At 33.1% G+C, this 12,133-nt stretch overlaps 1 protein-coding gene across 1 annotated transcript; it reads left to right on the forward strand.

Moving 5' to 3' along the window:
* The first annotated feature begins 2,140 nt into the window (after positions 1–2,140).
* On the forward strand, positions 2,141–6,416 carry LOC110030462 (40S ribosomal protein S23). The gene is made up of 4 exons (XM_020733187.1): positions 2,141–2,243; positions 3,522–3,677; positions 3,755–3,881; positions 6,110–6,416. The coding sequence occupies exons 1-4, from the start codon at positions 2,239–2,241 to the stop codon at positions 6,248–6,250; spliced, it is 429 nt and encodes a 142-aa protein (XP_020588846.1). The 5' UTR covers positions 2,141–2,238; the 3' UTR covers positions 6,251–6,416.
* The last annotated feature ends 5,717 nt before the right edge of the window (positions 6,417–12,133 follow it).

Raw genomic sequence — 12,133 nt, forward strand, 5'->3', positions numbered from 1 at the left:
GCGGTCCGTTTTGTCATCTGAGGTCTCCCGGAAAAGTTTGTCAAATATCGTAACAATTTAACTTTAATTCACGCACATCGCGGCAAAATAAGTTATTTTGGTCAAATCAGAGTCATTTAATGAGCAAATTGGTGATCGATTCTCGCATAAACGACAAGTATAGTCAAACATATTGCTCTCGGCAGAAAGTCAAACGTCGGATGGCGTGGGGTCCCTTTATGACTTTCAAACCCTATGGAAACTCAACTTGAGCTTCAATATGTCAGCTTTAATCGATTCAACTGGACGCCAAGGATTAGAAATCGTCCATATGAAACTTCAAGGAGAGAAGAAATAACTTGAATTTTTAAATATTGTAGGTCCTGGTCTAGTCCTCTAGGAGAGTCAAAATAGAAAAATCCTAAGGAGTCAAAATAGAAAAAAAAAATCCTAAGGCTAGATCCTAGGGTATCTATAGAAAGAGAAAGGAAGACATAAAAAATGAGGTCAACAATTGTATGAAGTATACTAAAGCTTAAGAGATTACACCTTGAATAATAAAGTAAGAGAATATATGTAAAATTTTTAGATTTCTTTCATTAGTGAATATCATGAATATATGATATAATTTATTATATGATTTTCTAGAATATATTTTGAGAAACCAACATACATATTGTTTTTATTTCTTATGTTACTATAGTTCAGAAGTGTGATTACTCTACTTAGTTATCTTAGATAACTCATTATATTATTTTAATATTTTTTAGGTTTAAACTTTTGAATAAAATCAATACTAGAGAATATCTTGTGTATATAAGGCGAGGTCATCAACATGAAAGGTAAACCTTTATTTGGTCAATTAAATTATTTTTCTTTAATTGAACTTTTAATTTATTCATATTGTAAACTATCAGTGACAAAAAAAAAGATTTCACCGTCTAGTAGTCTATTCCCTTCTTAGAAATTTCAATCTTCAGACCAGATCATGATAGATACCATTCCAAAATTATGTATTTACATATATCACACCTAAATATTCAAATTTGTACATTTAACAAAAAATAAAATCTATTAAAACATATATGATTTAGTTGAATGAAACAAATATGATGAAGAGCACTAAGCAAAGTGCTAATGTAACTTTAGAAGAGCAGTGTACAAAGGTACAAATAGTATAGTAGGTTAGCACACTCACTTAGTTCATGTGAACAAAGGGTAGAAATGGTGTTGTTGGTTTTGTCAGAGGATGATGTCGTTTTATTGGAGCATGGTATATAATTGAAACTGATGAGATTTTAAGCATAAGATGAAGATGGTTCACAATTGGATGAGAGGATATATTAGGGCACTCACTTGGTTTTAGTGAAGAACAAAGATGAAATGTCTTTGTGGCTTTTAATGGAAGCCAATGACGTTCTATTCGAGCATGAAAGAAAAATAATATTTGTGCAATTTCAAGTGGAGGAGGGAGATACCTTTGAATTGGACGAGAAATATGTTAGACTCACTTGGTTTGGGAGAAAGAGGGAGATCACATGTTGCTGAAGCTTTTAATGGAGAAGCGATGTTCAAAAGGTGCATAAAATGATGAAGATGCAGCAGTTTCAGGTGGACAAGAGAGACATTTTGCGGACAAGGGGAGAACCTCACGTGCGAGAATTTTTGCGAAGTAGTTGATGAAGTAGATAATATTATATTTGGCTAAAAAAGTAGTTTCATGCGCACTTATGTAAATATATATGCTTAGGTGTGAGATATATAAATACAAAACTTTGAGGTACTACTTTTTCAAGCTTGTAATCATCTATAATATACTTTCTTAGGCATTGTAATTATATTATGAACTTTTTTTATGTTATATATTAGAGCTGAAATTATTATATTTTTAATTTTTCTCTTTTTTGCTATATTCCTGTTTTTTTAAATAAATATAATGCACTCATTTCGGCCATCTTTTACAGATCGACACCTTGCGTTCGCTAGGCCCCATCCGTTGTGGGCTTCTAAAACTATGGTAGGCTGGCATGGCCTCGAGTCCACTGGTACATTAAATGGGCTTAGTCTAGTTTGCCAAAACATTGCATCTGAAGGGAAACCGGCTCCCAGTATAATCGATTCCTCGGTGTTGCCCTAGCTACGCGGACTATATATTCCTAAAATCCTCTCATTCCCAAACAATCGAGCTCTCTAACCCTCGCTCTCGCTGCTGCGGCTCCCATAATTCGCTTGGTCGCAGAGGCTCTCGCTTTTCTCAATATGGGGTAAGAATTATCTAGTTTCTTCTCGGCCATATATTCTCTTACGCTTTTCTCTGCGCAGTTAAATAAGATATCGGACGTCGTATTCTGTATTTGATTTGATCTCAGGGGACAAAAAAGAATTTGTTTTTGTTCAACAAAAAGTTTAGATTTGAATCTGAATCTATGCATATCTTTTGATTGATTCGGTAGCCAATATATTGTTTTGGAGAAATCTTTAGACCCGTCTGCATACCTTATGCGGAATTTGGCCGTATTTTTCCTTTCGTTTTTGTTCAACAATGTCTCTGGTATGGGATAAAGGCTTATTGTTGTTGTTGTGGGATTAAATCCTTTAGGGAAGCAAACATTACAAGTATTTTTTTTAATCTTGGTACTATTCTGCTCTGTGTTTTCCTTTTTATGGTTCTTATTTGTACTTATTTATTAATGATCTTGAAAAATACTGATGTTAATTGGTTTTTTTAAGTCCCGCTATATTGCACTGGCTCACAAATTCTTTGTAGAGTTGGCTTCTTTTCCACTTCAATTGTGATATGTTATGAAGTGTTTTTTTGAACATACACTATTAGCTAAAAAATTCCAAATTATTTGGAAATTTTAAAGCTCTTGCTCTGTGGATGTTGAATATCTCAATATTTGGGCACATTATCATTAATACATGTTGCTAATTTTTAAAATTATTTCAGGATAATTTCATTTTATTCTTGTGTTCATGTTTTAATTTTTTTAAAAAAGTTAATTTTGGAATGACAATTTTTGGCTTTGAAGGATTATTTTGTAAGCTGTTCGTTGAAATTTTCTTTGTATGCTTATTAACGGTCCTGTGCTGATTCACAATTGACTATCAGCGCTTAACATTTTCATAAGCTACATAAATATTGTTGCGTCATGTATCTGGAAATCCTTGATGTATTATTATTTTTTTGGGTTAGATACATGCTAGCATACATTATGTGCTTTCATATGCATGGGCTTTTTGTAGTTAAGCTGGTATAGTTTTACTCTTCATATTTTTCTCCATGCATTCATGTGCATCTGTGTCTCTTTTTTGTGGTTCAGTTTGAGTTCTGCTTTGGCATTTAATAATATATATATAACTCTGTGCTTATTTTTCTACCAGTACTTTCTGTGCATTTACATGATATATCCTGCATGTTCATTTCATTTTAATAGTTTTGGTTGGCGGTACTGGTTGTTCTTTTTTTATTAATGGTAAGTAAAATTTTATCAAATAATCCTATCATTTATTTTGCCTCTGAATAAAACTTTTAATTGCAGGAAAACACGTGGTATGGGAGCTGGTCGAAAACTGAAGACCCATAGAAGAAATCAGAGGTGGGCAGACAAATCATACAAGAAAAGTCACCTTGGAAATGAATGGAAGAAGCCTTTTGCAGGATCTTCTCATGCAAAAGGCATTGTGTTGGAAAAAATGTGAGTGCTCTTTTAATTTAATTTTGTACTTCCAATATAATTTCCGCTAACATGCAAGTGTGTGCTTTCCACCACAGTGGCATTGAGGCTAAGCAACCCAACTCTGCTATCAGAAAATGTGCTAGGGTTCAATTGATCAAGAATGGCAAAAAGATTGCAGCCTTTGTTCCAAATGATGGTTGTTTGAACTACATTGAGGAAAATGTAAGCCCATGCTTCCTTAAGGTTTATTTAAATTTATTTTTAATATTAAAACTTTTTGGTTTGTCTATGTTTTGTGTTCCCTAATTGCTTTTATTTGTGGTATTAAAGCCTTCTATCAACCTAGTCTTTTTGATGTATTACCTGTTCATCACACCTGATCTGCTCCACATTGTGATCATGTAAACCATTTTATGGTTGTGAGCCCAACATATATGTTTCCATCGCTCCGACTTGCCCTTCCAGCATTGTTGCAAACCTAGAACACCATCTGCTTCCTCTGCTTACCTTATACACTCAAGCTGTTGCAAACCTACAACACCATCTGCTTGCCTTATACACTCAAGTTGTGGCTGCAACTCAGTCTTCACATGTACACTTCTTGCATTCTAAGATTGGAACTAAGGGTCTGTTTTGCACAACTTTTTGCCTGTTTTGCATTTTAGAATGCCATCACAATTCTGAACAGGGAATTGCTTTTTAGAAGTTTTTGCTATTAGAAGTTACTTATTGCAACCAAATCTGTTGAAGTTTGGTGGCTGCACGAAAGTTTTGTAAATATTTATAATTCACACTGTAATCTTTTTAGGAAGTTACTTTCCTCAACATAATTTTACAATTATCTTTATAAAAGCTGCAGCCATCCCAAACGGATCTTTAATCATCCACGATTTTACCTTTTAGCCACATCATAGACCTCCCCATACATTGCATGTGATCTTTCCATTGTTAGTCATAGTGCATGTCTACTCCTTTGGCTTGACTGTTGATCATTGCATCTATTATCATTCTACCATTGTCACCTTCCCATCATTTTTAACACTCTTTGTTTAATCAAAATGTATAATGATTGATTATTTTAGATTAACCAATAAAGATTACCTTGGTGACCTTAAAGGTGTTCTCGATTATATCAATTAGAAAATGATTGTCATCATTTATTTTACTCAAACTCAAATGTAATTTTCATCTTATGCACATTGTTGAATAATCGTGATAAGAAGTTATTAGAATGGATGTATAATTAGTTGGTGTTGAATTTGCTACAATAAATCAAAGAAAAATAATTTTGAGTTCTCTTCATTCTAGATGAATTATGGTATTTTCTTTTTTTCAAAATAAGTAGCACTGTGTTGGTAATTTCGATAAGATGAATGAAAATTCAGTCTTTCGAGTTTTGTTGATATTCTTGAGAAATTAATGGAAGATTTTTTTGCTGTTATTGGTTATTTTTGGGAATTTTTTTTACGTTGTATCACTTAGAGATGCCATTTTACATTAGTCTCTTTACATTGAGATGGATTTTCCATTCATTTTCCTTCTTATAGATAAATATTCGGAAATGTCATTATGATAGGTGACTGTTCATGTTTCCTCCAATAGCATTTCACTTCTGCGAGGCAGGAGGTCATTGACTTTTTATATATGTGAGGAGATTTGTGAACTTTTGTTTATGTGTGTGTGTGTGTGTGTGTGTGTGTGTGTGTGTGTGTGAGGATTAGGTGAATAAGAGAGAAAAGAGAAGAAATAGATGCAGAATTGTGGGTAAGGCAAACAATAGATGGCAAAGAAGGATTTTGGAGGAAATACATTGTATTCATCCTCCAATATTTCTGAGCTTTATGTTGAGGATCGACTTATATTGAGGGAACGGTTAGTTCTTTATTCATATGTTTAGTAAAACTTGAAAAGATAGTAAAAGCAAAAATTTTCAAATAAATATAATCAAAATTTTTGTGCTGTATCAATTATCTCAGCATTAAGAAAATTTATTTCACAGCTATAATTTTACTGGAGTAGATACATAAGGTCATTGCTTATATTGAATATTTGCAATATTTATCTTGAAGATGAGGGACAAATAAGTTGCTGCTGGAGATTAAGGAAACATTCTTCCTTGGTTGAAGAGAGGGTGAAAAACCCAAAGTCATCAATAATAATATAGACAAAATTTGCCATAAAACCTCAGAACATCATTAAAATTCAGAAAATAATCCTTTGATGCCAAGATATGAGTAGTCTCTTTATTCTTAACCAAGGTTTGTTGTTGGCAAATTCAATACTTATTTTTTTTACTATACACTTAAATAATATATTTTTTCTTTGCTTTAAATGAAATTACAACTAAAATTGAAAATTGTATAAGTAAATTTAAATATAATCCTAATCTAACTGCATCAAAATGTTCTTTAACTTCAAATGAGCTAAGAAATACGGCTTATCTTGTACAGGATGAAGTATTGATTGCTGGATTTGGTCGTAAAGGGCATGCTGTGGGAGATATTCCCGGAGTTAGGTTCAAGGTTGTGAAGGTTTCTGGTGTGTCTCTCTTGGCTCTTTTCAAAGAGAAGAAGGAAAAGCCCAGATCTTAGTCTGTTACGTCTTTCAATGTTTGGGGAACTTATTATTGATTAGCTTCATTGTGTTTTTACCCCTACTTTTTAACTTTTTCTTTAAGATCTATCTATTAAAGAGACAGTTTTGGAATTTTTTCCTTCTCTTTTTGGAACAGATGCTAGCATATGTTGAATTTGTTTATCGAAGTTTTGTTGATTTGATAAATAGTGACATTGCGTTACAATTTCTCTAATTACTTTTTGAAAGATTTACATACATACCAAGCCACCCAATGTCCATGCATAACATATCTAACACCTAAACTTTTACATACATGCCACTTTACCCATGCTTGGAACGGTGTATTTTATTTATTTAAAAGTTAAAATAGTGGTATTTTTAATCTGATATGAAGGATTTTGGTGTAGAAATGCAGAAGACAAAGTTTAGGTGTTATGTAAATACATATGAATGACGGTATGTATGTAAATGCCCCTTTTTTTTGTTCTGCATTGATATCTTAACTTTTTCACTTTCCTGTGATGTGATCAAGTTTATTCATAGAGGTATTTAAATGCTTAGCACACAATTTTTTATGTATTTACATCTCTACATTTTAATTTGATTTTTTTCATTTATTATATTCAAATCTTTTCTATTCCATTAAAAAATGTGCTATGGCTACTTTTTGTACCTTTTTATACAAGTTTAGGTGTTATATATCTGAATACATAGAAATTGTGCAGTATGTATGCAGATCTTCCTTTATTCTATTATTCAAATGATTGTAAAATTTATTAACGGCTATTTGTTTGTTAGTATCATTTTTTGTTGTTGTTTCTGTTTGCTTGAAATTACAACAAAAGTTGGCCATTCACTTGTAAATTGAGCTTAAGATGAAGAGTACAGTTTTTAAGGGCGCGAAGTGAAGTTCCACTGTTACTTTAGTGCGTATGGATCTGTGATTTAACTAATGATTCAAGTATGTTGAATACAAGCTGAATTTATTTGATTTTTGATATGATTATTCGTTTTGATGCAGTCTAGAAATGCTTGCATTATTACTTCTTTATTGCATCAATATAATTTTGGAATATTTACAATACATACCTCAACTCTCTTAACTAGTTACACATCCAACAACTAAAGCTGTTCATATTTACATTAACAACAATTTGGTGTCAAATTTATGCATGAAACTGTGTATTTTATTTTTAAAAAAGTAGATGAAAGTTGCATTTTTGATGTGCAATGGACGAGAATGCATCCATTGGAGAAGCTATGTAAACCAACATGGTTAAATAAGATGTAGCTTGATAAAGTAAACTTATTTATTAAAATTGTAACAATAAAGTCACATTTACTAAGCTCGATTAGCTTTGTTTAAGATTTATTAATCACAATTTGAAGATATTTGAGCTGAGCTCAAACCACTCACACAAACATTTAGTATACAATCTCGAGCCTAAGCACTATTAGAAAAGTTCGAATCGAGCATGAGCCAAATTTGAAGAAGCTTTTGACAAATGAACTTGAGCTCTAACAATCTTTTGCTTGGCTTTGCTCAATTCTTTTGTAGTCCTATTTGATTTTATATATTTTTTATAGTAAATATGGACAGTCTTTAGGAAATAAGATACACAAATTATTTCTCTTCTTAACAAATATAAATACTCAAAATTATATTTTGAAATAGTACACAAATATTTTATATTTTTCTATGATTTCTATTTTTTTTGTTGATTCACTTGATTATTCATTTTTTTGATTTATTACCATATAAATAATTACAGATAAATTATATTATTAACTATCATGCAGTTAAAAACATCTTATCATAATGTTCTTAATCACATATCTGGTTGGTAAATTTAGTGTTCCTAAAGTTTTATTTATTTTACTATATTTATTAAAGTATGCTAATTATGTGTTAATTTTGATTTATTAGATAATTATCTTGTATTTAAAATATACCGATTTTTTTTTCTCAGTAAATTTATTGATGTGTATGGGTTCATTTTATGGTATAATGTTATATATATATATATAGAAGCCGTGGGAGGGCAGCCCAAACTGCACAGCATATATATATATATATATATATATATGTTTAAACCTTTAATTCCCATACTACCTTGCCACTTCCCACCTGCATGGATAGCTAGCCAGCTGGTTATGGGGTCTTCAGGTAAACTAGGAGATCCCACCAATTGCTTGTTGGATTTTGCAGACGGGTCAACATACCATAATGTTAGCATTTTAGGATTTAATTTTATGGTCGTTATCCTATTCATGGTTTTAACTCACCCAGGCTTTAATTGTGTATTTATATGCGTGTAGCTGTGTATTTGGTAATGGAATAATATCACTTTCTGTCCTTCCTTTTACTTAAGCCGTTCTTCTTCTCTCACTATTTCCTCTACTGTTTCGTTTTTCGCTGCTCTTCAAGAAAGGTCAGGATTATTTCATGGTAGCAGAGACATTGCCTGACGACACCATGGATTTTTTGCCTCCAGTTCTTCCATCAACACTGCAACTCCCTCTATGATCTCCAATTTGCTGCCACGTGAACAACCCATTTCCACCAACAAGTTTTCTCATTGCTCATAGTAAGAGTATCATCTCTACTCCTCTACTCTAAATGCTGAAAATCAAACTGCCTGAAAGCTCAATTGTTGAATCTATTCATGCAAACGACTATGAAAGCTTCTTGACCGGGAGCTAACAACCACCATCCTCCATATTTTTTTATTATTGATGCAGTGAAGCTATCAATCCGGAATATACCCAATAGATGATTCTTGATCAAAATTTTGTTGTCTCCCTTTGTTCAATTATCTTCCCCAATTCTTCCATATGTTCTGAATTTAGAAACATGTGCGGCTACTTGGGCAACCGTTGATCGACTTATTCAATCAACCAATCAATTAAGAATAATTCAAATCAAGAATGAGCTACATCACCTCACATTGCGAGGGAAGACAATGACACAATATCTGTCCAATATCAAGTGTTGGAGCTATCATTAATCATGAAGTATAATTATCTACACTAGATATTGCCTTCTTTCCAATTATCATGGCTTCAAGACCGCTATAAGGACCAAGCTTCAACTTATCAATCTGGATAACCTTTACAAGCTTTTGTAGTTAAAAGCTAAATCTTGACCAAGAAATGGCAAAAGAATCACAACAATGTTCCCTTACAACACTAATAGCAAACTGTGGCAGAGGAAAATCTTGGAATCCAACTCAAGCTCTACATATGACACCAGTTTTTCAGCCAAACCATAATTCTACCATTGCCCTAGGGACATGTCCCACTACCTCGACCTTTAATACCTCTAAGTCCAAGATCATCTGCCAGATTCGTCACAAATCCGGCCACTTTGTCATTAAGTGTTGACATCGACATGACCCGAACTATCAATCTCCCATGGCTTTAATCACTAATTTTTACCAAAATTCAAATAATTCATGGGTTATGGATGGTGGAGCTTCTGAACACGTCATGGTTGATCCAAACCACACCTGAAAACCTCAAGAATACAAAGGAGACAACTCTACGGACAGAGGCTCCTACAAACTCTGACACGTAAGTTGTTACTCAGTGATTTTCATCATCTACCTAATTTTACTTACAATCTTCTATCAGTTCATAAACTTCTATTAACTCGTGCTATTACTATCACAGCTTATGGATATGCTATCAAGGATTTACAGACTAGCAAAACCATTTTATGGGATCATGTGTGTAAGGACTATAACCTATTCCACCATTAGACACTTCTTCAAAGAGATCTCTCGCTCTCCTTATTGGTCAAGTACCAACTTTTTGGCATAAAAGACTCGGTTATTCTAGTCGCCAAGTTCAGAATTTTTTTGCAAGTTGTATCTTTTATCTCTATCATCAACTTCAGAAATCCAGTAGTACTTCACGTTACCTGGCCAGGAGTTATAACCTACCATTCTCAGCTTATACTTTTCAAGCTTCTCAACCCTTACATATCATACATTATGATGTATGGGGATCATCCCCAACTCTTTTATTACAATCTTTCAAGTATTATGTTATCTTTATCATGATTACTCTTATTTTTCTTGGATTTACTTCCTTAAACATAAAAATGAAACTCTCGAAAATTTTATTGAGTTCATAGAACTTGTAGAAAATCAATTCAACGTTCACATTAAAATTCTTAAAAGGGATGGTGGTGGAGAGTACATTAATTATAACTTTAACACTCTCCTTAAAAAATGGAGCATTTCTCACCATTACATTTGTTCTTTCACTCCCGAATAAAATGGTGTTGTAGAAAGAAAACATCAACATTTTCTAGAAATGACTCATACTATGCTGAACAAGGTTTCCATACCTCAATATCACATGGGATGATACCATCCTAACTGCATGTTATTTAATCAATCGATTGCCTTCCAAAATAGCCTAATACAAATCTCCTTATGAACATCTTTATGGTAAAATCCTCACATATAACCACCTCAAAGTCTTGGGATGTTAATGCTTTTCCTGGCTTCATCCGTAATCACAACACAAACACTTCTCCCTTTCAAAACAATGTGATTTCATAGGATATGCCGCCACAAAAAAAAGATTATAAATGCCTAAAACCTCAAATAAATAAATCCACACTTCTAGGCATGTTATGTTTGATGAAACCATTTTACCATATCAATAAATGTCATCATTAACACTATCAAACCTCATACGACATCTCATCTACCTCCTCTTCTCTTAATCCCAACCTCCTCCATACACCCTCTCTCGAGTCGATCCAGAAGTCTTTCTACCTTACCAATTGAACTCTCCAATCAATATGTAACCTCCCCATCATCACAACCCACCAATATCCCTCCAATTTCCCATCCTTCCTCCTAATCGGGTTCGACTGTACATTCTTTACTCCCTCCCTCATTCCCAGCTCCTATTCCCAATCACCAAACGCTTACTCTCTCTCTAAAACTGGACACCGTAAGCCCAATCACCAAACGCTTGCTCCCCTCCTTCACCCACCAATTATATCTCTTTGATCTCACTTGTTATACCGAAGCTATCAAACAACATCACTGGAGGAAAGCTATGTCAAAAGAATTTCAATCCTTACAAGCAACAAAAACTTGGGTCCTAGTTCGTCCTTCTACTAACAAAAAATTTAGGATGTAATTAGAATTACAAGACAAAGCGTCATGAGGATGGATCCTTCACTCATTATAAATCCCGATTAGTTGCCCAAGGGTTTAACCAACATCATGGAATTAACTATATTGAAACCTTTAGTCCTGTGGCAATAATGCTTACAATTCGAGTCTTCCTTACCATTGCCATCACTTATGATTGACCTATTCTTAAGTCAAATGTCTCAAATACGTTTCTTCATGATCACCTAACTGACACTGTTTATATGGAGAAACTTAAGGGTTTAATTGCTAATGCCTATTCTCACTATGTTTGTCAACTCAAGAATTCTTTCTATAGCCTTAAATAAGCACCTAGATAGTGATTTGCCACTCTCATAAGTTATCTCAAGCAACTACATTTCAACCCAAGTAATATTGACTCATCTTTATTTTGTTATCATCAAAATACTGTTCATATCTATCTCTTTATTTATCTTTATGTATCCTTTTTACTGAGAATCATATAGAATCTATCAATTTCATCCTCCAAAAACTTCAACAATAATTTAAGATAAAAACCTTGGGGGCTTCATCTCCACTATTTTAGGTCTTACAACACTTCAACTCCACTGGCTTCATCTTAATTAAGCAACCTATGGAAATCAAATTCTTCATAAATCTGGCATGATCAATGTAAAATCTATCCAAAACCCATCTACTTTCCACCAAAATAATTCTAAACCCAATCTAACTTTCTACAAGGATCCCTTCTTCTATTAA

The sequence above is a fragment of the Phalaenopsis equestris genome, unplaced genomic scaffold (genome assembly GCF_001263595.1).
Source record: "Phalaenopsis equestris unplaced genomic scaffold, ASM126359v1 Scaffold000722, whole genome shotgun sequence".
Lineage (NCBI taxonomy): Eukaryota > Viridiplantae > Streptophyta > Magnoliopsida > Asparagales > Orchidaceae > Phalaenopsis > Phalaenopsis equestris.

What these genes read in the sequence shown, in the direction of transcription:
- LOC110030462 (XM_020733187.1), top strand. An exon ending in GGCATTGTGTTGGAAAAAAT is followed by an intron (nt 3,678 to 3,754) that starts GTGAGTGCTCTT and finishes TTTCCACCACAG; the next exon opens with TGGCATTGAGGCTAAGCAAC. An exon ending in TGAACTACATTGAGGAAAAT is followed by an intron (nt 3,882 to 6,109) that starts GTAAGCCCATGC and finishes TATCTTGTACAG; the next exon opens with GATGAAGTATTGATTGCTGG.